This window comes from Delphinapterus leucas, unplaced genomic scaffold (assembly GCF_059928025.1).
Source record: "Delphinapterus leucas isolate spDelLeu-1000000601 "Yukka" unplaced genomic scaffold, BTC_Dleu_Yukka2 spDelLeu_asBTCV2_sq76, whole genome shotgun sequence".
NCBI lineage: Eukaryota > Metazoa > Chordata > Mammalia > Artiodactyla > Monodontidae > Delphinapterus > Delphinapterus leucas.
The window spans coordinates 598,174-625,777 of NW_028322285.1; the positions used below are offsets into that span (position 1 = coordinate 598,174).

Here is a 27,604-nt window from a genome sequence, read left to right on the forward strand (position 1 = left end):
ATCCTATAATTTTCAATTAACTAAAACTAATAGTCAGGCAGGCACCAAACCTACATTTTGTTTAAAGGGCTGGGAGGCATTTCCAAGGGTCAGGATGCATTAATTGTTTTTATAATTTTGAGGGGGGAGGTGGAGAGTCACTAATAAGCACGGTCGGTTTTGTTCCTAGTGTTAAAATACAAAAGGAAAGATGCTTCGAGGTAAAATGTCACAGCAAAATAAAATTTGTCCATTTAATTGTATGGTTATAATTAGGATGTGTTAGCACAGTTATCCCTTCATGCTCTGGAGTCTCCTTGTGTGAAAGCAACTTACACTCTGTACTTAAGCTGGCCTTCCGGTCCTTTATTGAATGAAGAAGGAAACATGGGGCCAGTTTCTGGAGACAGCTACCCAGCGATGACTGCTACTCAGCAGAGGACCTAGAATGTTACCACTCCCAGGGTGGTCCTCGGACCAGGATCATCCACCTCACCTTCGGAGCTTGTTAGAAATGCAGAGTCTCAGGTCCCACCCAGAGCTACTGAATCAGAATCTGGATTGCAAAAAAGATCCCTCGGTTAGGGATCTGTTTGGTTCCCTAAAGACTGTCTGGTTTGCACACAACAATCTGAGGATCTCTTCAAGTACACACTGGGCACTCAGACTATGCACTTGATGTATTTCCATAGAGGACATGTCTGGTTCTCTCCACGTGACGGGAGGAAATTCACATTCACCCTATAACCCTAGCTTCTTACTGCAAGGCAGGTCCATGTGCCAAGGCTCTTTGGGGTGGCAGGGGGCAGTCGGTTGCGGGGGTGTGGGGGGGGAGAAAAATGCAGCTTACAGGGAAAGAAAGCACCAATTCAGAATGAAATACGAAAATCACCAATTGTCGTTAATACAAGTGCCACGACCAAGCTAGAAGAACGTCGTACTGGGCATTAAAGCACACCCCTACTCCATAAAGCAAACGAACTGCCACACAGATGGTTTAACATCCAGAGAGACAGGATTGTCGAGCACTCCTTTCCTCTTCCCTTATTTCTCATGCTGCCGCTTTAGGTATCCAACCCATGATTTCAACAGATCCTGTCATTCAACACGGACACCCAGATGAATTCTTAAATAATTATAGTAGTAGTAGTAGTAGCACCTCATTTGGTCAAACATAGGGTGAAATGGAGAAGGAAAGTGGGTCTTAAGAGAAAACAGATTTTAGGATAACACACACACATATATACAAGATAGCGTCAAAGACCCACAAGGCCAAGGCAGCTCTGTCCACCATCTGCAGTAGTTCTTACCTGTGTAAATGAATCTTCCCGGTGTCCCTTTGCAGAACTGTTTGGATTTGTAGGACAATGTGACCTCTACAACACCAGGGATGTGCCGAGGAGGAGTTTGCACCCGGATGGCATGAGGAGTAATCAACTAGGGGGGAGACATTTGGGAAAAAAAACATTGTCACTGCATTACGTAAAGGACTCATTTCATATGTTTCTTATCAGCTCTCAATAAACATAGCCTTCAAACACATAATTAACCTGTCAGTGTTTAAATACAATCGTGATGGAACCTGTATAAAAGACACTGACGACAATATTTACAAGTGCTCTGAGCACAGCCATAACAACTTTATCTGAGTTTTCCTACACGGCAGGCACTCTGCTTCCTGGTTTGAAAAGTGAACCTGGCCTAATGAAATGATTTATCTACTGCAGGATATCCTTTGGAAAATCTCTGTTTGAAGCAGACACCCAAATCAGAGCTGAGCTCTGCCACTCCTCTCCAGAAGCTGGTGGGCCTGGTGTTTGAAGTGAGCCCTTAAACATGTGCAAAACACAGAGGTAGGAAATCAGTGGGCCAAGGTGCTCTGATTAGCTGCAGAGCACATGTAGGAAATGCCCCTGAAGACCATTTGGTGCATTAACTACCAGAGGCACAATCAAAGAGCTTTAAAGGGGAAACCCAAGAATGTGCCTCCCTGAAATAGCTGAGGGATCTAGCAGAACTAAGGACTGTCCATAAAAGGGAAATGGAAAGTTGGGGAGGGGGCTGGAGGATGATCAGTGGTCCATTATGCAATGCCACGTGCACAATGAGAAAGGTCATTTCTGAACCCTGTTGGCAACCAGAGTACGCTGCAAAGCAGAATTTATTTTTTAGTACTCGTATCTTTGTTTATATAACTAAAATGTTATTAACGGCCATAAAACTGGCATTATCTGGTTCTTTGAAAACCCCAGCCCTGGTATTTGACTGGCTGACCTCTCTGATGGTGCTGGACTCTGCGTGCTCTCTCTGTGGTGTGTGCAACAGCCCATCCGTTACTCCTTTCAGACGCATTTAGATCAGTGCTGCGGTACTGAGTCAGTATGCAATGGGTGATCACTTGAGTTTATACTAACTCATGTTTCTGCTGTTCTTATAACTTAGAAAGGGCTTTTGTTTCAATGTGCAAATTCAAATGTTTTGCCCAGAGAATCACAGGTGACACCATGAGAATCCAGGTGACACCCACAAATGCCAGCCCCTGCGTCCTGCCTGGGTAAACTGTCCTAGCACAAAGTCCTGGCAGAAAGAATGTAAGAAAGTTGCTACTGCTAAAATCCGCAAGTAATTTCTTTCAAATGCTCTTTCTTGAAACATAAAGGTCATCTGCATAAAAATCATTTTAACTTAGTAATTAGAAATGCCTATCCTCTTCCATAGAATGTGTGGACCCTTAGTTTATTTGCTGGAAATACACAGAAGATAGTTCACTAATACCGTGCTTATGTGGAACCCCTGGAGACTGAGCTCTCCATGGCTAAGTTTTTCAGACGGCTAAGGGTTTATCCATAAAAGCACAAAAAATATTTAAGATTTTGACCTTTTCATACTGAAATTCTTCCAAAATGCACTGTATGTTTTCTAAAGTAAGCAAAGTATACATAATTTAATTTAGCCTTGATAAATCAAGATTTTCGTTTGGAACACCCCTTCTTATATCTTGTATCAAAGCTCTATTTATCTTAGATCTATATATCTTCTATAATACAGAAAAGCCCTAAGTGACCACTGAGGTATGAGGGGCTATTTTTCCCTGCACTAAATGGCCCTGGATACCTATGAGTTTTAAATTATTTCTATTTTATTCTTTTTTTTTTTTGTCTTTTTTCCTCCTGGTGTCCTTTGCACCTTCTATACTGCTCTTCTAATCTTTAAGCATCGAAATCAGGAAATCAAGTTTACTATTATATAGAGAATAGGAGAAGAAAAGAGGCTCTGAAGAGCAGTAAAAGATGACCTTCCAAAATCAAGTGCATGTTTAATCTCAACTGATCAGACAGTGTTTGTGCAATGTTGGGATTAACACTTGTTGAGTACGTAGGTTATCTACTACATTGCCGAGGATTTTACTTGCAAACACTAATTTGGTCAGAACGATCGTAAGTATTTTTATCGCTTTTTCAGATGTGAAAACAGAATCATAAATTGTTAAACTGCTTGCACAAATCACGCTCATTAGAGCAAATAAGAGCAAAAAAGTGACCCCAATGCAGTTCAAAAAATGACAGGAACAAATTCTTCCTATCTAATCATAAAAAAGAAATCGTTTATATTCATACCTTTAAACTTTTTAAAGGTACTATCAAACTCAAAATTTTCAGATCCAAAGACTGTGTGTGTGTGTTAATCTACATGCTATATCCATTTTTCACTTACTGCTTGGTCCTTGGCTATGTTTCTGATGGTGGAAGGTGCCATATAGTTATATTCCAAATAAGTGGTACGCTTCTATCTTAAGAGTTACTTGGACTGTAGAGTAACATTTATTCACAAGAACTTTCAGCCAGTTACAAAATACTTCACCTGCCCTCCCTTTTCTCAGGGGAAATACATCTTAAAAGATGGAAAGATATCAGCAGACGATTGAGACATCTTTTTAAGCATAAGTACTTATTACCTATGAGTTGATACACTAAGAAACAAAATGGGCCTTACAAATTGATTAGATATGACTGCAAAGAAACTACTAAGAGACTGGGGTGTTGGCAGAAAGTACTAGGCTCAGGAAATTGAAACAAATTTTCATTTACAATTTTATTTTCAGTTTTAATCAATCACTCTAACTAAAGCAGAGATTCATTCTTGAAATAACTATCCTTCGCAAATGAGGTAGAATATGAATCATCATTAGAGAGTGAATTTGTTGATGTTTTCCTTGCTGTGGATGTTAGTCTGGGAACAGGCTCTCGCACTGACACATGATACTGATGGCTTACAGAAGGAAAAACTTGTATCTAACTTCTGTCAGTTGAAAGCAGAGGCTTAATTACTAACCACTCAAAGAATTACAGTGTTTATTACGGGAAGGAATGCTAGTAATCATTTAAAACTAACACTCTCACTTCATGAGCGAAGGGCACAAAAGTCCAGAAAAGTCTACTGGCTTCAAAAATTGACTCAACATGTTAGGGAAAAGACAGGGTCTAGATTTGGAAGTCTAGAACTCAAGACCCACCTCCAAACCCCTCCCCCCATCTCAGGATAAATTTCCCACATTGTTCCAACCTGGCTGAACTAAGGCAGCCCCTCTAAGTTACCGAAGGAGGAAGGGCTCTAGTAAGTCTAAATTTTCCGAACTTCCATCATTGGAATGCCACTTTCTTAGTTTTGCCATATCTATAAACCACCTATACAATTATGTACTTAAAAATTTTTAATTGGTTAACTTTTTGTTTAAAATAACTTATTTTAAAAGGAAGCTATATTATTATCGCAACTGGTATCCCCTGCCAAAATAAGAAGGAACTGTGGGCGGTAATCTTAAGGTTAATATGATGTTAAATCCTAGCTAGATAATGTTGACAACCTGCGTGGGTTTATTGAAAAGGGAGTTGAGCTAGTGCTGGACGTTACAGGCTTCTTTGCCCCAAATGAGACTTTGTCCCTTAACATAAATCAGAAGGATTAAAAGAGAAATAAAAGGAAAATCACTTTCTCATGATGTGATTCAGTTCTACTTAATGTCTGTGTCGAATCCAAAATGGTCTCTTGTACAACCACGGGGCACGTACCCCACACTTTGGGAAATTCTATTCTAAGTGATTAGAGAACAGATTCACTCTTTTGACTTAACTTCCTTAAATCACAAACCAAACGAGCTAAAAATAAATATTCTTCTGAAACCCTGTAGCATCTGACACTACTTTCTTCCTTTTTGGAAGTCTATACTTTCTTCACTTCTGTGACACTAATTATGAGACCTAAGACTTGCAGAGCATCTGATGGTTTATCAAAGCACTTTCACATTCACTCTTTTAAAACCCATCCTTATGGGATATGTATTCCAGACGAGAAAAGTTGAGGGTCAAGCAAGTTAACTAACATTATTTGAAACAGTAGAAGAAAACCCATCTCTTACGCCTGTTAAGTGTTTTCCAGGGCTCCTCTCATATTCATTGGTTCCTGTTCTCTTCATGTGCCAACTATTTCTTTCTGCCAACTTGTTAACTGTAGAAATTTCACAAGTCTTGTTCTAGATCTCTTTCTTTTTCACTTGCCTGACATTTCTTGAATTCACTCATTGGCTCAATCACCTCGCCTAAACTGACTTCCAAATCCACACCTGTAGCTTTGATCTCTTTGGCCAAGCACCACATTTTTATGAAAAACAGAGTAACAGAATCTCCCTGAACTTGTCTTACTGCCACCTCAATCTCAACAGGGCCCAAGATAAATTTATCATCTTCCTACCTATAAGTGAATTTCTTGCTCCTGTGTTCCCTCTCTCAGCTAAGGGAACACTCTCCTTTGAATCACCCAAAATAGAAAACTTAGGATCATCTTATGTTTTTTCTCCCTTCAACTTTTCTTTTAGTCATGTTGATTTTACCCTCCACTGAATTCCACTGGCCCCTTGCCTGGCTTCTTTATCCTGTTCAGGTTGTCACCATTTCTTACTCAGATGACTGCAATATTATAACTGCCTTCTAAATGGTCTCTCTCTACTTCTACCTTCTCCGCCAGAACTATCTTCTTCAAATCAATCTCACCACAGCATGCCCTGACTCAAAACCTCACCTGCCCCCTTTGTGTATGGTGTATAGTCCAGACTCCTTGGCATGGTAGTCAGGTGCTCTAAGGCCTGACAGCTGATCACCCTTGCTAGTCACCCTCCCCACTCTGCCCTTCCACACTCTGAAGGCCATGCGGATACATGAAAACACCACGGCCTTGCCTAACATCTTTGCTCTGTTCATGCCATTTCTTGCCTAAATTTTCCCCTATGATATTCCTCTTGTTCTTTAAGACCCTCACCAGATGCTCTCTCTTCCAATAAGTTTTACCTGATCCACAGTTACCTGCACCTTTGTAAGAATTTATATAATTACAGAATGTATACTATAGAAGGCATCCTATCTTACTTTGTGCCATAAAGATTTTCTTTCTCCCATTAGACGGTCCCTAAGATCAGCTACGGGGTCTAATTCGTATCTGTATCCTCTAAAGTATTAAACTGAATGCCTTACATACAGGATATTTCCCAAATATTTCTGAAATAAATACTTGTGTAAATTGGACCAGAATTCTACTAGATGTTTGATTGCATTAAGCAAGCAATCCCTATCCATAAGAACTCACTGTTCTTAACCTGACAATATTTAACCCTCATTCCCTAAGTTGCTCTTAAAATTAATTATCCAACTGGCCCAGCACTCAGGTCCCTGCACGAGACTACTGCTCAGATATCATCTAAGTGGTAAAAAAAGAAGATGTCTAAAGGTCTGGGACTCATTCCAGCGAGAAGGGATAAGGCGAAACAAAGAACAAAATGGTTAAGCAATACTAAAAAGTGGGCCACAAAAGATCAATGCTCCAACAGCAGTGTTTATTTCTAGACTGATGACATTAGATGTGATACATCTTCTGTCTCTCCTGATTCTTCCTCGCGTGCGTGTGTGTGTGTACTTCTGTGTTTATTTGTGTGTGTGAGAGAGTATGCATGTGCTTGCACAGGAAATAATAATCATATAGATAATTCTGGAATAAATAAATTCATACATTTACAGGTATTACTTTTATTATGAGAAAAATATTACTAAAATCAAAAGTAGAATACTATCAGTTTTGTGCAATATGTATTGTATGTGATTATATAAGAATTAGATATATATTTGCATGGAAGAAAGACCAAAAGGAAAATCATCAAAGTGTTAAGAGGAGTTACCACTAGATGGTAAAGTTACGGGTAATTATATTTTCCTCTGCTTACCTCCCTGAATTTTCAGGCTTCTCAGCAATCAGAATGCATTAATATTATAATCAGAAGCAATCATTTTTAAGTGTGGTATCGCAATGAAAGAAACACACATGGTCTCTGCAAGGCCCCAGAAGAGGCTGCCAGCACACCAAGGACCTGCCGGTGACAGCAATTTTGCTCCCTCCGAGCTGCCTGTGTGAGCATTTTCTCTTCTCCAGACTCAGAGCACAAGAGCAGAAGAGTCCCGAGTGGTCGGCCAGGCGAGGCACACTTGCTGTGGCCTCTGGGTACAAAGTGAAGCTGCTGTGACCGTGAGAGACAGGATGCAGACATGGGGGGCGGTGGGTGAGGCCTGTCCTTGACAGAAGTGGGAAACAGGAAAGAGGAACGACTCCCTCTATGGGTGCACAGAGAATCATGAAAGATGCATAGGGTTGGAAACAAAACCCCAAAGAGGCAGTCTGCAAAGCCTGGAAGTCCAGAAGAGGGGCATGGGAGACGATAATTCTCCAAATGGTTTTTATAAAAGTCTCTAGCAGGATCAAAAGTGTGACCCACGTTGTGGGTGAATGAGAGTACCTAGTATTTTAAAATATTAATGGAGACATGTTGGAGAATTCTAGGGGAAAAGGACAAGTCTTGGGAATCACCTTCTTCTCTGAGAGCCAGTAGCTCTTACTATCTGTATCCCTGTAGCTCACACTAAATGGATGGTGGTGATGACCTTGATGGTGACTCCAGCAGCAGTGACTTTTCATTGTCTTCTTACTCTGTGCCACATACTGTGAGAAACTCCTTCAGTGATTTCCGTCCTACAGTATTAGGGACAGGCACGGGTAGTAGCTGGTTCACAGATGTGAAAAATGAATTTCAGGAAAGTTAAGAAAAATGACCAGGGAACCGATAAGAAGCAAGTCTGCCTGACTGATGACCACCTTTATACAACCACAGCTGTCCCTCCCTACTACTCTTTATTGTTTTTCCATAATTCCTGGCACTTGTACTTTTCATCCTACCTCCACTGTTAACAGGGTAGAATGGGTCCTCAGCCTCTCCTGCATTCAAAAATGTTCTGGGAACACAGCAGGTTCTCAAAATAACCTTTCTCATTGGTGAGAGGTTGGCTGAGAATTATGTCCCAGCAAAACAAAAGAGCAATTCTAAGATAAGCCTTTATGCACGTTTTCCAACCAATGGAACTATATGAAATAAATGCAATTTGAAGTTCCATGCTACAAAGCCAAAAAATAACTGGGATTACTAGAAAGCGCACCAGTGATTTTTCATTACCACCCTTAGGACTTAATATTTTAGCCTTAATCACTTTCAACACTAAAAGTAAAAACAAAACCAAAAAACTCGAAGACAAGCAAAGACTTAAAGAGAAGGGGTAAAAGGAAGGAAAAGTTAAAGTTTCTTCTCTGGAAAAATAATTAATGGTTATGACTAGAAAAAGGCTAAAGTGGGCACTGGTACAGTGGTTTTTAGGTATTACCCCTCCAAGAGTCTGGGTTCTAAGGTACACTGGCCCATTCAGCCAGTGTCACCCTCTGTGCCTCACTTTACCATCTTATCCTGCACCAGCTCCTGCTCTGTGGGAGTACAGACAATAATGTTAAATATGCTTTGTGTTTGGGTAAAGCTTCTCTAGGGACCCTAAAGCACTTTCCAGATTAAGTTTTTAATTTATGCATTAATAATTCTCACAGCATTCTCCCTCCTCCTCAATTAGGATAATAATATCCATCTCTTTTGAGATAGGCAGGGGGTGCTGAGTGATGGACATAAAACAGACACTTAAATAAGGAAACTATAACATAAAAGCATAATTAAAGCTTCAAAACCAAATCGACCAAGGAGCTTTAAAGAGACACCACAGTGATGGTGACCACACAAGAAAACTTATTTTCCTTCCACTCTGGGGCATTCATCTTTCTGTAGTTAAACATGGTGTTTAAAAAATATTATTTTCTGGAGTTCTTAAAGAAAGTTGAAATATGATCAGTGTATATTCTTGGGCACTGTGCTGGCTGTACCTACATATTTTATCTCTATTTCCCTGAAGTGGATACAACATAAATCAGGGGATGCTAGCTCTTCTCTCTCAGTGTATTCTGGTTTGTTCCCTAATCAGGGTTCTCTGGGTTTCGTAACCCAGAGTTTTTTCATTCCCAAGAATTGCCTGTCTCAAAGGCAGTATATGATTTCTCAGGGAACGTGAGAGAAAGCGCGTGGAAGCATTTACTGTTTCACAAACATTCTGGTTTCCTTTTGTCCTTTCAAGAAAATAACAAAACCAATGTTTAGCAAAATATGTTGGGTCCCATGAATTCCCAAAGATAAACTTTACGTATGAATGTCAGAGGAGACTTTTGAAACTAAAGTCTCAGGAATTGAGTTAAAAGGGGATTTAAAATCTACGTTTTAACCGTCAGTCACATCTCCTAACACTGTCTGAAATGTCTCTCACGTAGGTATTGACACAGACACAGATACATAGAAGAGAGATATAGATCTATTTTCCTATTGATTGCCTGCATCCCCCAACTAGAATATAAGCCCCATGAGGATGCGAACTTGGTCTTTCTTGTTTTCACTACTCTGTTTCCAGTTTTAAGAGTACCTTGGACCTAGCTGACATTCAATAAGTACTTATTGAACATTGAATGAGTAAATACCGTGACATCATTAACCACCACTAATAATTAGGATAAAGATTCAATAACGTCCCTTATGAATCTACCAAAAAGATACCATCAATACCACCCCATTCAAAAAATCTTTTTACTAAAGAAAAAGAATTATTTTAACTTTGCCCCCACAGACTTCCTGGTAGCCTCATTAAACATTCACAAAAATATACTACCCAATTCTTCTGACCGAGAAACTAGCCAGGTCCCTAAATCAATGCAGTTAATTGTACAAAACAAAACAGCAATAAGATCATCTTTCAAAATAACAGATTGGGGAGAAAAAGGCTAAAATAAATATATTACGCTTCAACTACCTTTGGTTTTGTGGGTTGATTGATTGATTTATTTTTCGGTAATTTATTTTTTAAATAAACTTTCTCCAGCTCTCTTCCCAGGATGTAAATCTTGTGCCAACTGGGCACCATTAAAGACTGGATCCCATCCTGACCATGTGGGAGCTGGAAAAGCACTGGTGAGATCCTGAGGTCCACAGTATTCCAGACGGGGAGGACTGGACACCAGTAACACCAGCCCCTGTGGTTTGAAACTGCACAATGGGCTCTTTCTCAAGGCCTGTTTTTCTACATTCAGTCAAGAAGGAATATCATTCCCTAGTTGGGCCTGGCTTAGGGTCCTGGGTTGCTGCTTTGTTTGTTTGAAAATTAAAATATAAAAGAAAAAGGAAGGCCAGATACATTTTTGGAAGGGGCTGCATGTCATCAAAGCTGGTGGTTTGCAGGGCAGAATCTTTGCCTGCAAAGATTAGGAATTAGGAACAAAAACGTAAGAACCAAAAGGTGGACTAGCAGGGAATTAATTCACGTCTCACCAGAAAGTCTTTTAGGTTCTTTCAGAGCTCTAAGAAAAGGATATCAAAGCTGTAAGATGCTAAACAGTGACTCATTCTCACATTCTTTAGGGGTATAGTTCCTATTTGCATCCTATCTACGGTGATCCTTGCACACATACTCAGTAATTCCTGATTTAACACATGCCTCCAGGAAGTGAGTTCTGTGGAAAACTGAAGCCAACCCCCTTTAAATACCGTGCCACCACAACTGCTTTCACTGAAGTCTTTCGAGGATGCATTACACACATCACGCTGTTTCAGACAGAAGATATTGAATATAATTGCCATCTCTTTCTCGACTACTCAGGGCCACTGTCATTATGAACAGCCATTAACATGCTGCGCAGTAATAGAGTTCTTCGTCTGCTTTTTAGGTTTTCCTTTCCTTCCCTTGACATTAAGCTGTCACTTCTGCTGTCACTGAGCCTGCTTCTAACAACCCGCCTCTAGTTTGCTCCTTTTAATTTGCTATGACCTGGGAAAACAGATAACATAGTTGGTTGAAAATTACTCTTCTGGTTACCTCAAAGTCTGTTATTTTATATATTTACTCTCTTTTTTTTGGCTCACTTCTGGTTTCATGCTGAATTTTGGAGAGTTGCGGTGACTAGAACACTCTTCTCTGGATAGATGAGCTTTCACTACCTTCTTTTTAGATGGTTAAAAAAAAAGATGGCTCTGGAGTCAGAAGAATTTTGGTTCAAGCCCAAGTTTTGCAAATTACCAGCTGTGGGACCTTTGGAAAGTCACTCAACCTCTCTGGCCTTCAATTTCATTGTCTGGGAAGGGGGAAGGGCTAGTTATCTAACTAGTGTTATTAAAGGACTTATTGACTTAACGCCTATAATGAGTTTAGGAGAAGGCCTCACTGGTATCAATCACTTAAAAAGTGTTAGTTTTATTACTACTTAATCCTCACCATAACCAACAGATTTACACTAAGGTATTTATGTGCATCCTTACTGCACAATAAATATATCTAAATATAAACTACCTAATTATACATGCATTAACAAAAACTAAACTGCAGTCTATCTGGTACTGATGCTATGAAGCAGCACTGAATATAACAGTTGCTAAAAAGTAGCATTTGTTTGATTGAATGAAAGGAGAAGCAGTGTCCTTCAACATTATTTTGTATAAATTAATGCCTCTGAAGTGTAAGGCTCTGTGCTAGACTCTGTAGACTAAGCTGAATTTTGCATGGATCCTGCCTTCAAGGGAGAGCGCAGCCCCTTATGTCACAATAATCAAAGATAGAAAGTGATAAGAACATAAGATGGTACAGATAAGGCCATTAGGAATTGAGAAAGAGAAAATATTCAATATCTAGAGCTGTGAGGGAAGATTTCACAGACAAAAATGATTTTTTTCTGGATCGGAAAGGGTGGAAGGATTTGGGCACAGAAAGGAGGGAAAAGCATTGTGGAAGGAGGAATGGCATAAACAAGACAAGAGTGCAGAGGTGAAAAAAATCACTGCGGGCATAAAGAGCCACATCTTTATCCCATCACTCATTGTGACTGGAGCAGAAGTTAAGATGAATGGTGGGTATGGATGTTGAAAAGAAAGGTCAGAGGCTTACGGGGCTGTGCTTGAATCCCAAACTACGGAGTTACGGCTTTAGGAAAGAGGAAGCCAGTAAGGTTGCATAAGGAGAAAAGCTTTAGGTCAGATCATCAGGGAGCCATTCCAGCAATCAGCATTGAGCACATGGATGAAATGAGCACAACACTATATAAATATTGACTTTCTTCATTGAAGTCACATGACTGCAGCCAGCTGCGAATTCTGTCTTTGATTCACGTTAAAATTAGAAACACATCACACTTCTGTGGTTTATCCGTTTTCAAGTTATAGGCACATATGTGTACCTCCCGAATGCACTGTAAATAAATAGCTGAAAATGTCAACCTAAAGGTGCTTTTAACTAACCCGTAATTATCAACATAGAGGATAGACTTAAAGTGCCTTAGTCAAAAGTAACAATATAGACTAGAGGATTTTAAAGCATAAGGTGAGCATGGTTGTAACTATGTAACTATATTAAAAAGGCCATTAGACTATTTTTAATCTGTTTTTTAAATACGCTGGCTCACTTAGAAATCATTCCCTGTGAAATAACTTGGACTTGAAAGGTATTCTTCAAAGTCATATTCAAAGTTTGATGCAAGTGATTCAGACTACTCCTTTAATTCTTTACAAATGAAGTTTAAAATTTTGCATTAAGCATCTTCCTCTTAATAGATGATCAATAAGTACAGGTTGAATAAAGACTTGGCAACTTATGTATTTAGGAAAAAGCAGGCAATTAGGAATTATTTAAAACCTGTACATTTAATAAACTTTGAATTAAACTTATACCTGTAAGCTTCAATATATGTAAAGTAGATGACACAGCTATTTACACTGTGCCCTATTTATGTTAAAAGTTTTTGAAAGAGAAGATATTTGACACAATGTCTTTCTCCACCTTAATTTTTTTTATTTTAGTGGAATTGTATCTCATATAAATGTGTTACACATAATAGTCGTTAGAGTTGTGATGCTATTATGTATAAAACTTGGGAGGGTTTGGTAAATATAAGGAAGTATGTTAAAAAAAACTAGGGAAATGTCACGAGAAATCCTGGTACAAGAGAAAGCTGAATGGGGAGTGAGGTTGGTGTCTGGAGAACCGGGCTAAAATCCCAGCACTAACTAGCTAAGGCATTCTCAGGACAAGTCACTGCACCGGCGGGCGCTGGAACCTCTTTTTCCTCACTTTCAAAATAAAACAGCTGCAGTTGATGACTGGAAATGCTCCTCAAAATTTTGTGACTCTACATGTGGTTCAGTGAAAATCAAGGCTGGATATAAGGCCTGGGAAACTCACAGTGGGAGCATGTATGAGTTGTAGTCATTCATTTTTTGATGTCACAGAGGAGCAAATACTATTTTTCTTTTTTGAAATTTACAGTCCTTCCTCTGAGCTATGTGCACACATGAGAATAGAAAGTAGATATGGAAAGGAAGAAGGGAAGAAATCAATAACTGCATTTAAAACCTTATTTTCCGACTTCCGGATTCAAGCAGCAAAATTGCTTCTCAGCCCCACAAACTGCTATTTACCTGACCATGGTCACCCACAGGTTTCCCAAAGGGTGGCTTCTTTTGCCTTCTGCCTGTCTCTGGGAATGCCGTTGAAGAAAACATTCATCTGGATGAAAAAGACAGTGTATGGCCCCTGGATGAGGCTAACTGGTTCATACAGTAATGTAACGCTGGCTTCTCCCATTTGAGCTAAGTGGTCCTGGCAATCTTTAAATATAGCTGTCCTACAAAATCACATGGCATCTAACGTCAAGTGTGCACGGACTAAAACCAGATGTAAAATATGAGAGAAATTCTGTTCAGAGCCTTGCAGGATTAAACAATAATGGCTCCAAACGTTGGTCTAATCTGAATAATACTCTGCAAATATTGCAGATTTTCCTACATCTACACCAGCCCAATCACTTCATAATTGGGTTTCATGACTTTACTTCATTAACATGAAATCTAAATATACTTCAGCCATTATCAGTATATCTTCCTGTAAAGTGATCCCTGAAAAAACAGGTTCTGTGGTCACAAACTTTGGAACATGCTGCATACTATGTCTTAGATAGTCAAAGGGCATATAAGTACCTCGAAAACTCTAGGACAGGACCAGTGGAATCTGTTTGACTCAACATTTCCCAAATTCACTGGGAAAAGCCTCCCACCCCCATCTGCCATGGGGTGCCTATTAAAATCCGAAAGAACTGGTATATTCCATAGAACTATCTGGAAGATGAATTAGAGCAACATTGTGGTATAAGTCTCAGGTGGAGATCAGATACCAGAATGTGAAGTGTAGAGAGTGAAAATATGGACTGAAGAGGTATCAATAGGGAGATCCAGTTTGGGGGCTAATTAAATCATTTTGATGAAGTTCAAAATAAACATGATATTGTATACTGCAAATGTGTTCTAAAAGTGAAGAACAAAACAATAGTGGAAGAAGTTACTTCCAACCCATCCTCACTCCCACCCTTCTTACTGCTGGGGGGGTTTCAAGGGAATTAATTCTAGATAAAAGGAATGACTAGAATTGTAGCTGGTTTCCAAGAGGATTTGGTCTAAGACCCTCATTTTCAGATGTTGAGATGGAGGTCCAGTGACCAACAATGACTAAAATATAGGTGCTCTGACTGGACAATGGAAGGATTATAATTACTATCTGGCTCCTAGCCCACTGCTACCCCGTGAAATCTAAATCCTTTCTTGGATGGTTGTCTTCCATTCCCGCCACCTTCTGCTCCCTGCCAATCCCACCACTGGACATTTTTTACAGGCAGCTTAAACACCATAAGCTGTATAAATTCTCTCAGCTATTTCAGTGACTAATTAAAAGGATTGTGAGAGCCTAAAATGTCCAGCACAGAGATCCACCTGGACATAATAGAAACCTGATTGGTTACTGGAACAGTCTACCTCTGACTACACAACTCTCTCTGCCTTCTAGAACCTTAGCTGGAATTTTAAACCACAAATTTAACTCTAGATTGCATAAATATATTATGTAACTCTCTAATTTGCTACATGAGAGCAAGCTGTCTTTCTAAATAATATACCAGATCCCACAAAGCCTCACTTTAATCACGGATAGTACCTACCCCAGTGTTCCACACCAGCTGGTAAGCCAACCAGTACTCACTGTTTAGAAATTAGAGGAATTCAGAAGGAGATATTAAAATAACAATTGGCTCGACAAACCAGTAGCAGGAGCCCCTTGCCCTTCCAAATCACAGGTTGGTAGAAAAGCAAAAGCAATGAAGTACATGTGTATTCAAGAAAAAAACTCAACCCACATTAAACATTAGCACACATCAACCCTGTTGGTTTCTCTGGGTTTATATATAAAACACTACAAAGATTTTTTTTTTTTTTAAGTCTTCTGGTGTAAGACATGACAAGGAGTACGAGAGTATCAGGAAAATAATTTGCTTTGTAAAAAGAGAGGAGAAAGGGCGAGAAGCAATAAGGAAGAGTAACAAAGATAGCAAACCAAATTCACAGGAAAGCCCTGTGGTTCACCCCAAACTTGGGAGCTCACAGAAGGCAGCCCTGAGTTAGGAACGGGACAGTGCCACCTGTCTTCTTCCCAACTGGGGGCCATCAGTGAGCTAAAATGAACTACTCACTTGCAAAAGATTGGGTTGGTAGAGGAAGGGCACAGATGAGGGTAAATGAAGCCAGCCCTGTTTTCTCTGGCTCTTTTTTAAACTTCTTTAGCTAAAAAGAGACTCGAAATAATAGCATCAGCTGCTAATCCAAAGTGTTATCTCCTTGTCCCGGCCCACCAGCCCGCTTCCTGCGTGCTTTGAGCGACAGAGTGAAGAAACGGAGAAGAGATAGAAGTCTACTTAAAATGCAAAGTACTAGATCTCAGAGGTGGCATAACCTCAAGAGAAAATGTGGCCAGGGACAAAGAATTTGAATAGACTGGGGTCCTACTCTAGAGAAGAGGCCCAGGCAGGTTAACTGTCTTAAATATACAAGTAACTTAGTCATTCATATAGAAAAAGAAGAGGTTGTCTTCTGCCTCTAACACAAAGCATATACCCTTCATAAGGGTAAATTCTTCCTGTAAGCCAACGGCTCCACCCACAAACTTACACAACTAGAAAATGAAGGGACCGCTCTTCTGATTCTCTACATGACAAGTCTAGCTTACTTTGGGAGGTGACAGTAACTGTTAAGATACCATCAAGTATAAGGCATCAATGGCAATTCCACCCTGGTCTGATATGGTAAAACCCTAGGGTAAAAATTTTGACATAGGCTAAATCATGGACGGTTAAAAAGGTGAGCCCTGGATTTGGACTGTCTGGGTTCACATCGCATCTCCACCAGTTGATAACTGAACAGCTTATTTAACTTCCCCAAGCTCAGTTTCCTGGTTAGTAAAATGAGAACAGCATGTTATACATGCTACCCATGCGAGCTGTCACCAGGTTCACGTGAGAGCCATGGCAAACACTTAGCATAGTACCTGGCAGGAACTAAGTGCTCAATGAATGTTAGCTAATATTAGTCATACTCTACTTTCATAGATATCTTCTCTTAATAGTCACAGTTACCAAGTTCTGATTCTATCCAGTGGAAGCCTGGAGAAATGGCCCCCAATTTCTTTGGGCCCTACCAAAATAAAAGACACAATTTAATTTTGACTAAAAACAACAGTCATAGTTACTACTACTGTTGCTATTACTACCCTTACTACTGTACCACCTGGATTACTGTGCATGTCTTTTTTTCCTCTCTTCTTCCTGTCCTTCCTTACTCTCAAGATTCTACCTATTTGCTCTCTCATTAACGTGGGCTTGTATTTCCTTTGTAAAAACATACATTGTGGTTCAATCCCATCTCTAGCCCTATCTGTCAGTGTGATGGTGGATCTCTGACCCTCTCTGACATTTGGCTTAGTTATTATATGTATGTAACATGGGGCTATAACGAGAATCAAATAAAATAACACCCATAAAGTGCCTACGCATGAAAACCCTTAGTAAATGTGAGCTACTTCTCAATTTCTCGTCAGTATACAATGGATTTGGGGATTTGGAGCAGTACCAGATTCTCTCCCTGCACTAAAAAAGAGAGAACATCATACCTGTCAAATAGCCTGGATGAAAATCTAAATTTATAAATAGTTTAGAATATTTACAAAAAGTTCACCTCTGCAAGACTCATTTTTCCAAATGTCAGGACCATCATGATGATAACAGGCCAAATTAAAGTCCTCCATCCAGACGCCCAACTGCTAATGCTGCAGGGGATTTATTTATTTTAAAAGAATATTAGCTAAAACATTTTGGGAAACTACATAGTGGGCTTTCACCAGGGAAGAGTCATAGCTGATTTATGATATATCCACGAAGGAGAGCAGTTTGTGAGGAGGAGGTGGGCAAAGAAGGAGCATGCGCCCTCCAACCCTCACCTCCCAGCTGGACCCCCCAGATCCATCATGAGGGGCTTCTGGTACACTCAAGGCAGGGGTAATGGAGGGACACATGAGGGAGGAGGACAAAGGTATCACCTCAGTGGATTTTCTTTTTCATGACTTGTGTTGATTTTTATATGGAAACAGATCCTTTAAAGCAATTTAGATAAATCTAAGGTAGAATTTAGCCTCCCTTACGTGTTCACCAAAAAGGGCAAGAAAGTGAGGGAACCGAGAGGAAACTGGGGACCTTGACAAGGTGCAGGGAAAAATTAACAATTTCCTGATATGCTGAAGTCCTTTATTCCACATCCAACGTGGTGCACCTGGCCTAAGACAGGCATGAGGTTGTAAAGGGAGCATCACGCTAACCCCACTTATTCTCAGGGGTCAAGAATATGGCTGATTCTGAGCCCCACTTCTCAGGCCTCACTGTGACTGCTATGACCCGGATAAAAAGTTCATATTCTATTTATTCTTCCCCTCTTCTCAAGGTCCAGGACAAGCAAAAGAATGGGGGGTAGGAAGGGATGAAGACACAGCCCAGGGGACCTGGGAATGGCTATCCTTGTGAGCATTGTTGTCTCCAGCAGCGAGGAAGAAACATCTGCCACGTACGTGATGCTTCTAATGTTACAACCCAATGTTTCCAACAAAGAATGGGGTGCAGTCAGCCAGGGGAGTTCAGTCCACCTCCAGACCTGCGCTGTTCTAACGTGGACAGCAATGAGTTTGGTGGGCTGAGAAGTCCATCTCTGATTCAGCTTTAAGGGAGCTTGGATTCTCTGGCCAAGAGCATGCCGCTTGTTGGATGCATGGGAAAGACAAAGGCAGCGGCAGAACGGGCTGGCAAGGAGCTTGCTGGAGCGGCTTACTGGCAGTGAGGTGTGCACATAGAAGGCTTAAAAGGAAGGGCAGCCTCTGCTTTGGAAAGATAAATGTACTCAACTGTCACAGTCTTAACTTTCTGCTTATCTCTGTGGCCCCTCCAAAGAGAAAACACAATCAAAACATCTGGATGGGCTAAACAGTGGTGTCATGGGAGGACAACCAGAAATGGAAATAGAAACTCTGAGTTCTAGCTCCAGCTCTGCTACTGACTCCTTTGTGTGGCCACATACCTATCACTCACACTCCATGGGCTCTGGGTGGCTGCTCTGGGGTGATGTAATTACATATGTCTAAGTCTCAGTATCCTTATCAAGAAAAGATACACGTTAAGAGTATTTACCTTGTGGTGTAGAGGGAAGATTAAGATGATCTATGTCAAGAACTCAGCGCAGTGCCCAGAATCCAGTAAGTCTCAATAAAGTTTAGCCATTCTATGAGCACTTGTAAAGTGTGTCAGATAAGTGAGCTCAATGGTCTCTTGCAGTTCTAACCTTGTTTTTACTCTAAACTTCGGGGAGATGAAAGAAAAGGGGCTCTGGGCATGCTGGCTAAGAAATCGAGGCTCAGAATTTAGAAAGCAAAGGCAAGTTTGCCATGGCTTCTAAGGAATGGTGATACTTATGTTTTGTAATTTGAGCTAATGTTGATTATTGCCAGACAAGTCAACTTGCAGGTTAAAATAATGATCACAGTGCTTGGAAAGTACTGCAAAAATAGAGCATAGTCATTTTCATATGGTTGAAGTCCCACACTGAGATAGATGCCTGAGAGGTATAAACTCCTAGGGCTCTGGGTTCTTCTAGGTTCCCCTGGCGAACTGCTCACTCTCTGATGAAGAGTCACTGAATAAGTCAAGAACCACCTACACCTGGATTCTCACTGTCACATGAATGGTGATCCTTGAAGATGGTCCTACAATAGACTCCATCTACAAATGTTCACAGATTACTACCTTGTGACAGTTTGAACAGGGCTTTGCCTATATATTTTGTGACTTTGCATCTCCTTTCCAATTCCCAATACATAATAGGACCTCCACACTGTGGCTAGCCCATGAGGACAAATGACAAAACAGAAGGTCTCCTGGTGCTGATGGGCCAGTGGATGGAAGTCATTCCAGTAGAAAGTGATGCCTCCTGGTAAACCCAACCCATCTTTCCTAGTTTCCAGAGTTCTGTAGACTGGAGCTGGCCCACCCAGACTGCCATCTCTAAATTCTACACACTCTCTTAGAAATGCAAGTGTAGACAGTCTCCTCAACTAGACCAAGCTATTAGATATTAATGTTCAGACAACACCTACCTCACTCCAGACCAGCATGGTACCGAATATGACCTGTAACCCATCAAAGAAATTGTCCCCTATGATGATCACAGTCGCACCTCCCGTCGTCCATCCTTCACTCGGGCTGATGGCTTTGATACAGGGAGTAGCTGCTTTTCAACACACATGAAAAAGAGAAGGAGTCGGCTGTTAGAACCAAACTTTAATGATGGGAGACTTGAGGAAAAGAAAAAAAAAAAATCTTTTATCTTTTCACGAACAGAAAGTCCCTCAAGATCTCAGCATTTCCTAGTCACATTAGGACCTGAAACCTCAGGGTGCAATTTCAGTTTTTAAAAGCATGCTTTTCATTGTTTCTATTAAGATACATATATGTTACCCAAATCTTTTTCAAACCTGAAATCTTATGAAATAAAATGTAGAAGCAAAATTTAATTTATGAAATGCTAAGGATTTTTTTTTAAATGGGTGATGTTTTAAAATACACTGGAAACCTCATAGAATTGCTTCATAATTAAATACATCTCCTGAAAAGAAAGCTCATAGATTTTTTAGATAAACATTGCTGTTTGATGGGAAGGGAAGAAAGAAAGGAGGCTGGAGCAGAACATCATTCTTGTTCCATGCCTTCTGTCTGTACCACTAACAGAGCAATATTCCTGAATAAAAGTCACTAAGTTTTTTTCAATAAATGTCATGGATCCCATTTTATAGATGCAAAGTATGCAGGTCACTCAGGGTGAATTATGTAACCAAATAGCTGAGTCAGGGCTGAACCACAGAAAGTCCCATGACCTTTGCTTTGTTGTCATTCCCAGGCATAAAACCCAAGAACTGGCTTTCTCAAAACTTCCTATCTCCTTTCTTTCCATTATAAATGGCCCTTGGAGATGGGAAATAATTTGCAAATACTGTGATTCCAAACACACTAGAGGTGGTTTGCCTGATGAGCATGGCGTGCTTTCAAAAGAATTACTAGGCAAAAATGAAATCTCTCAGAGGGTACTTTCGTACCACTCAGGATTTTTAACTCCACAATGCCATGCTGCTGTTTTCATGATCACTTTTATGAAAAGGAACAAAGCAAAATTCTAAAGCAAAGGAGATATTGTCTAAGGAGAGAAAGTGAGACCCTCCTCTTTAATAAAATGTTTATTAAGTACCCTAGACTGACTTTCCAAGCATTGAAGCCAATGAGAGCACCAGTTAATTTTAACAGGAAGAAACTGGCAAAAAAATTATTGGACTTTGTCAAATTTGGCAAAATGTCATGCTTTAACTTTTGCAAGAAGAAAAGAAAATATGAAGCCCAGCCCACTGGAACCATTGCTCATGTGCCACCACACAAACAAGCAGAATGGGTTTGATTTTGAGTCAAATTTATCTTATAAAATTGCACAGAGAAATTTGGAAATATCCAAACTAAACATTTCATGTTGGCTGAACTCACAGCAATGCATTTACAACTAAAACTGGGCAGTTCAGATGCCTTTTCTCTCCCCCACTTTCTCCTAAAAACAAAATAATTAATCAAGGAAATGCAAATGATTCATTGCTTGAAAATTCTTGTTCAATTTTTGACACATATAAAGGTGGTGATCAATGTTCCACAGGCATAGGACTTTTTCGTAAAATCTTCCTTTAAAAGTAACCACGTTTAAATGCATAATTGAGTACTCCTAAACTAATGACAGAATATGATGCATGATTCCAAGCAATTTATAAGAGAAATAAACTACATTTAACAACTATATAAAATTCTTAAAATATAAGCAGTTTGGAAACATTCTAGTTAATGTCTCAAAATCTTAATTCTTAATTTCTAACTCAGTATAAGTACTTAGTTGCTAGAGTGGAGTAGAAAAGGTATTACTATATCCCCAGATACTTCTGAGAAGACTAGAATATTGGTTTAACTGAACTGGTCTTGAAAGATTCCTGCCTGATGGCAAAGTGTGGAATCCAATGGTATCATTAAACGCTGACCCTGTGATTGCCCTCATAAACCACAAAATAATCTTGGTGTTTATTATCTGTATTAGCTTTGGGATTTCTTTTAGTTTTTTAAATGTTATTTTTTAATCACACAAGCACGTTCCTTTAGTTAAGTATGGACTCCTCCAGGCTTTCTCATCGTTGCACAAAAGCAGACACAAGGGCGTGTTGGCTTATCTTTGACAGACTCTCTTATTGTAAAGAAGTTATAATAACATGGTCAAGAACTGCCAATTTTATACTTGACCCCAGCTCTCTTTTTTCCATTTGTTATTTGTAGGATATAGAAGGCATGTAAGTACATATATGTATAGATGTGTGTGTATGTGTTCAGACATTTCCTAAGGAAAGTGATAATGTTTTCAACCATCCAGAAGAAAAGGTACACGTCAACTAGTCAGAGGTAAATGAGCATCAAGTTTCAAGAGGAAAACTGGTGAGGAAACAATATACAATACCATCTTCTTAGTTTTGGGGGAGGAACAAAAAGCGCCGGAGGAAGTACTAAAGGAAAAGAGTGGCACCCCTGGATCCATCCTACCTCAATGCTCAACACGATCCACTATCCCTGCTTAGGGAACTAAGTGCCATTCTCAGAACAAGTCAGTCGGGCAGCCCTTTCTAAGTTGAGACCTCAAAGGGTTCCAAAGGTGCTCCTATACATCTGTGTCATGGCAGTCTTGAGAGGAAGCTCTGTGGCACTCCCCCATTGGGAAGATTGGAAAATATGTAAAGGAATCATGGGCTGACCCACTGAGAGAGAGGGGTGAGGAAGGGATGTTACTGGCATTTAGTACCTGGAAGTCAAAGATGCTAAGTTTTCATGCATGAGACAGTCCTGCAAATGAAGAACGCTATAATGTCAATAATGCACGGTAGAAAACACTGTGACTAGCTAAATGAACCAGGCTCAAGAGCAGTTGTTAAGAACTCACAAATCCATACAGGCCAAGGCAAGAAACACAAATGAATACAGCAGCTCAGGGTCTCAGAATAAGCATGAGATGGATGGCTGCTGATACCGAATTGGGGAAGCTCCAGCCATTGGCATCCCCGCACAGATGCAGTGCCAGTGTGACCTGGTCTTCTGATCTTTCTAAAGAAGCCAGGAGCCCAGATTTTTATGTGAAATTTCCCAATCTTTAAATGCTGGCAACTAATTCAATATATATATATTTTTTACTGTGTAGGCTAAACAAAATGTTTATGGACTTAAATTTAACTCATCGGCTGCCATCTTACATTTTGACCCTAGTCACAAACAAACTTGCCAGACTAAAAGCAGCCCAGGAAGTACTTGCAAACGTGCCTAAAATAACAAGTACCCAGATGTTCACTGTAGTATCGACAGTAAACAGCGTAAGAGTCTAGGTGCCCCCAATAAGGGAGTGATTAAATAAATTATAGTACATCCATACCATAGGATATGTGGAGTGTCATTAGAATGGACGAAAAAAATTTTCTATAAACTGACATGGAAAGACGTCAAAATATGTCAGTAAGTAAAACAAAAATCAATTTGTAGCCTGATGAATAGTGTGATTCTGTTAACTTAAAAACTGATATCTATTAGCCTATATGCATGAGCGTGTGTAGGTATGTGTGAACAGGTATGACAGACAAAAGTCTGGAAGGATGTACACGAACTGTCCCCAGTGGGTCCATATGAAAAAGGAAGGTGACTAGAGAAAGGAGACTATTAAATTCTACTCTATAGATAGCTGTATGGTTTGAATTTTTCCAGTGAGCACATACTAAGGTAATACGTTTTAATTTAAGAAATAACAGCAGAGCATTTAATTCTGTGCGACATAAAGGTTATACGTTTTAGAGCAAATTGATGCTACTTTTTTTTTTTTTTAAGCTCAGATGTGCTAAGTAACAGACCCTGAGCCTCCCCTTCCGTCTTCTCTTGGGGTATGTTTTCTCTGAGAAAGCTCGGAGAACGTCTGCAACGACTTGTTTTTCTTTCACTCAGGATATCCAGAGAGATGCAGAGGGAAGATAGTTTATAATAGTCACGGTGGATGTGTTTGGTGAAATCTGAAGGTGAAAAGACTCATGAAAGAGTTCAGTCCAGCCCAGGAGTGTAATAATCAATACAATTCTATCTCCAAGGAAACATTATGGAATGGGGGAGAGGAGTGGATTTGAATACAAAACCACTTTTACCGGCCAAATCTTGATTTAATTAATGAAAGAGTCTTTCTTCCTCGCCAATGAATTTTCACACTCTGGGTCTCCACAAGGACAGTCAGCCAATTCCTGGTTCTAAATCTCATTAAAAATAAAAGTTTGGGTGTTTTTTTCTCTTTTGTTTTTTTTTAAACCTCTCCTCCCACTCACAACAGCCACCCAAGTAAAGGAGATTTTTCCTTCCTTCAGACTATGACAATAACATGATTATACCACCACAGTTTAGCATAATGGCTCTGAAATGCTCGTGGCACATTGCAGAGTTAAAGTGGAAATTATTAGGTAGCTCTTCTTTGTTATAATAATGATCACTCCACAAATAAAAGCTCTTCTCCCAAAGGTACTGCAAGGCACAAAATGCTAATTCTGAAGATTATGTGTGCGCTTTTATTAAATATTACTATGCCCTGCCTGTTTGAGGGCTTCTCTGCTCTGATTGTTTTATGAGTACCATGTTAATGTCATTCCCATCTTGCTAGCAGCAGGCACACATTTTAGCGTTTGTATGAGAGTTGATCAAAGGCCACGTGCTGGGGGAATTGCTGAGAAAACACGGACAAGCGATAAAAATCTAACAGATTAATTGGTTTAAATTTCATTTCAGGGTGTTGAACTTTGGCTCGGAACTCTAATACTACACCGTGAGTCAGGGCCTAATTACCAGATTTCCAATTTGCTTCTGAACAATGGTTGCGGTGAGAAGGAAAAGAGAGGGTAGAACGAGGGGGAAAAAAAAAAAAAAACGAAAGAAAGAAATCGTTCAGGCTCCAGTACATATTTAACAACTAATGTTCTGTGTGCAGACAATTGCACCAGGGGCCATTTGCTATCACCTGCTCTACTTCCAGAGGGTTTATATTTCCTTCCAATAGCCACAGAAGGCAGAAGAAATCATGGATGGCCTCAGCAGTTTGAAATTTTCTGATTTATAGAATCGGTATTACAAGATTCGAATGCCTGCTCACCCACACTGGAAGTATCAGGCTTTTTATTAGCGAGGTGAATTTATAAACTGGAATCGCCCCTCAGCCTCCAATAGCAATGATCTATTTCACTGATAGAAAGCCAGGGCCGGGAGAACCATGTTTACCTCGGGGTTTATGGGGGGCCTTGGGAATAAGGGTTAATTGAGCTCAGAGGTGCCTGCCCATTGAGGTGAATTAGTGGTGTGCGTAGCTATCAACAGGGTCCTGGGGCTGCTCTTACTTTTGCCTCTGAAATCTCTTTGTACTGTGATCAACACCTCACTTGTTTGGGGTAGCTGTATAGATGACCCGGGTGCAGCATTTCCCATCTCTTATCCCCAAAATGAGGCTTTTGTGACAGTCGATGTCCCACTACAGAAGCCTCACTAGAGGTGGTGTTTGGCTCTTTTCTCCATCCCTGTATTTAAATACCATGGAGAAACAACGCTCAATCAGTTGGTAAAAGGTACAAATTTAGAAATGCTTTAATCCCACTCCAAATCTCAAAATAAAGTTCCATTGAAGTGGAGGTAATGTTACTTTCCATTTTCTTTGTGTATGGTATATGGAAAAGAAAATGGAAACCCTCTTTTTCCAGCATTCTGTTAACCAGAACTCTCTACTACTGATGAACATTTCTACAGAGCAGATACTGATGCTTACAATGGAGGTGAAGATGCCAGCACCAGCCCTTAATGGCTTCTGAGTAAAGACAGAAAGATGCAATTATGTTAAGTTGATTTTAACACTCAGGGTATTATAGCATCTGAAAATGGGCCAGAGCTCCAGCTTTTCAAGTTCCACATCTACCACCCAGTGCGACCTTGAAGCAGTCACTTACCCTCTCTCTGAGTCACCCGCTCTAAGCAGTGGTGGGACCCACCTCACAGACTCCTGGCAAAATGCAGAAAGTGTCTGCTTGGGTATTGCTGTTTTACTATGTTCCATGCACATAGCACGCTAGTTGCTATAACAACAATTACTGTCATCATGAGTTCCCCACTAACCAGAGTTTATTTACGAGAACACACCATAGTCTCACCATCGCAGATTATGAGGCGGACTGCAAAACTTCCCCAGGATAATTCCAACCCAGTGACTTGCTAACATAGCTAAGCTTACTGAGGGGGTGGATTTGGCATCAGTAATTACAAAGTAGAATTTTTTTTTAAGGCTCTCATTACCCTGGAATGAATATTAATGGCAATCTTTTCAGAAATGAGGAATTAACTTTAATGTTATTGCCCCAAATTCTTGAGACTTGGCAGAAAATGTTGTGAAACCCATGAGCTCAGCTCATTTCTATGGGACACCTGTGACCTCATCAACTCTCAGCCCTTTCTCCCTTGTATCTACTCGATTTTGGTAAGGTTGTGCTTGGGAGCAAGCCTGTTTCAGAGATGGATGGGGACACAAAGTACCCGCACTTGGACTCAGTGCACAGTTATCTGCCCTTCCTGTTTAATTGGAACTATTATTTTTGCTGGTCTTTTCTAAAGTGAAATGATGATTCTCCTGACTGCTCACAGCTCATCAGGAGCAACACCTGCATTCTTTGATCCTGACATCCAGCAGCTGCTGGCCAGGGAAGAGGGCAAACAGAGGGTTTGACCCTCCTGGGAAACCTGGCTCTGTGTATTTTCACCATGTACAGGAAGTGAATCTATTCTGGGTTCACCCACCCTCCAACTGGAAGCCTTAGAAACCAGTAGCAGTTATAATGCCTGACCTGAACCCTAGCACCAGAGGGTGCAAACTTCACTTTCAGAATGCTAACCCCACCACAGACTCCTAGCCAACTAATAAACAGTTAAAAAATTTGACGGTTTCCTCACTCAAGATGGAGCAGTCTTTGTAACACTTATGCTCTTACTTTAACTTTACTAACCAGATTTATTTCTGCCTTCCTTTATTTTCTTTAGTAATTGCTTTATGCAGTTAAGCATTTTATTGTTTATTAGCGTTTTTATTTGGGTTGGTTTTGTTATTGGCCTGCATTTATTGCCCCATCCACTAGCATATCTAGATATTACTTGGCAAAGAATCACATATTATATATGCAAAAGAGCCTCCCTCCTTCTCTCCCCCAACCCCCTGTGTGTATGTGGGTGTTTGTGTGTGATGGTGTGTTTGTCACTCTGAAGGGAACTGTAACCCATGATATAGATATTTCTCAACACCAGATGCAATTAAATCTATTAAATGTTAAATGAGGAGTTCAAGAATTTCAAGTGTTTTTCATCCTTTATTCCAAAGTGACTTCATTTGGCAAGAAAGCCCTTTGCTTTGACATTAATGGCTCTCTCAGAAAACAAGTGAAGGAAAAATTCATAGTTGCTAGATGGAAACATGGATCTAATATCCATCTACATCAAGGCAGAGTTAACCCAGTGGGGCTGTCTAGGTGTATCTGAACTTAGCAGAATACCTAAGTTCCAAACTATGCCATTTGCTAAATACAGAGCAAGTCCAAATCATATCTACTTG

At 40.1% G+C, this 27,604-nt stretch overlaps 1 protein-coding gene across 6 annotated transcripts in view; it reads right to left on the reverse strand.

The window, feature by feature from the left end:
- Nucleotides 1–27,604, reverse strand: part of EBF1 (EBF transcription factor 1) — a 395,554-nt gene that overhangs the window by 78,517 nt on the left and 289,433 nt on the right. For 4 of the 6 annotated variants that reach the window (XM_022590266.3, XM_022590263.3, XM_022590269.2 and 1 more), the window contains exons 9-10: nt 19,980–20,110; nt 1,290–1,416 (exon numbers count right to left, since the gene is read on the reverse strand). In XM_022590266.3, coding sequence (XP_022445974.1) covers nt 1,290–1,416; nt 19,980–20,110 — 258 coding nt within the window. Of the gene's footprint in view, nt 1–1,289; nt 1,417–19,979; nt 20,114–27,604 lie in introns of all 6 variants that reach the window. The other 2 variants (XM_022590262.3, XM_022590267.2) reach the window with 1 other exon arrangement.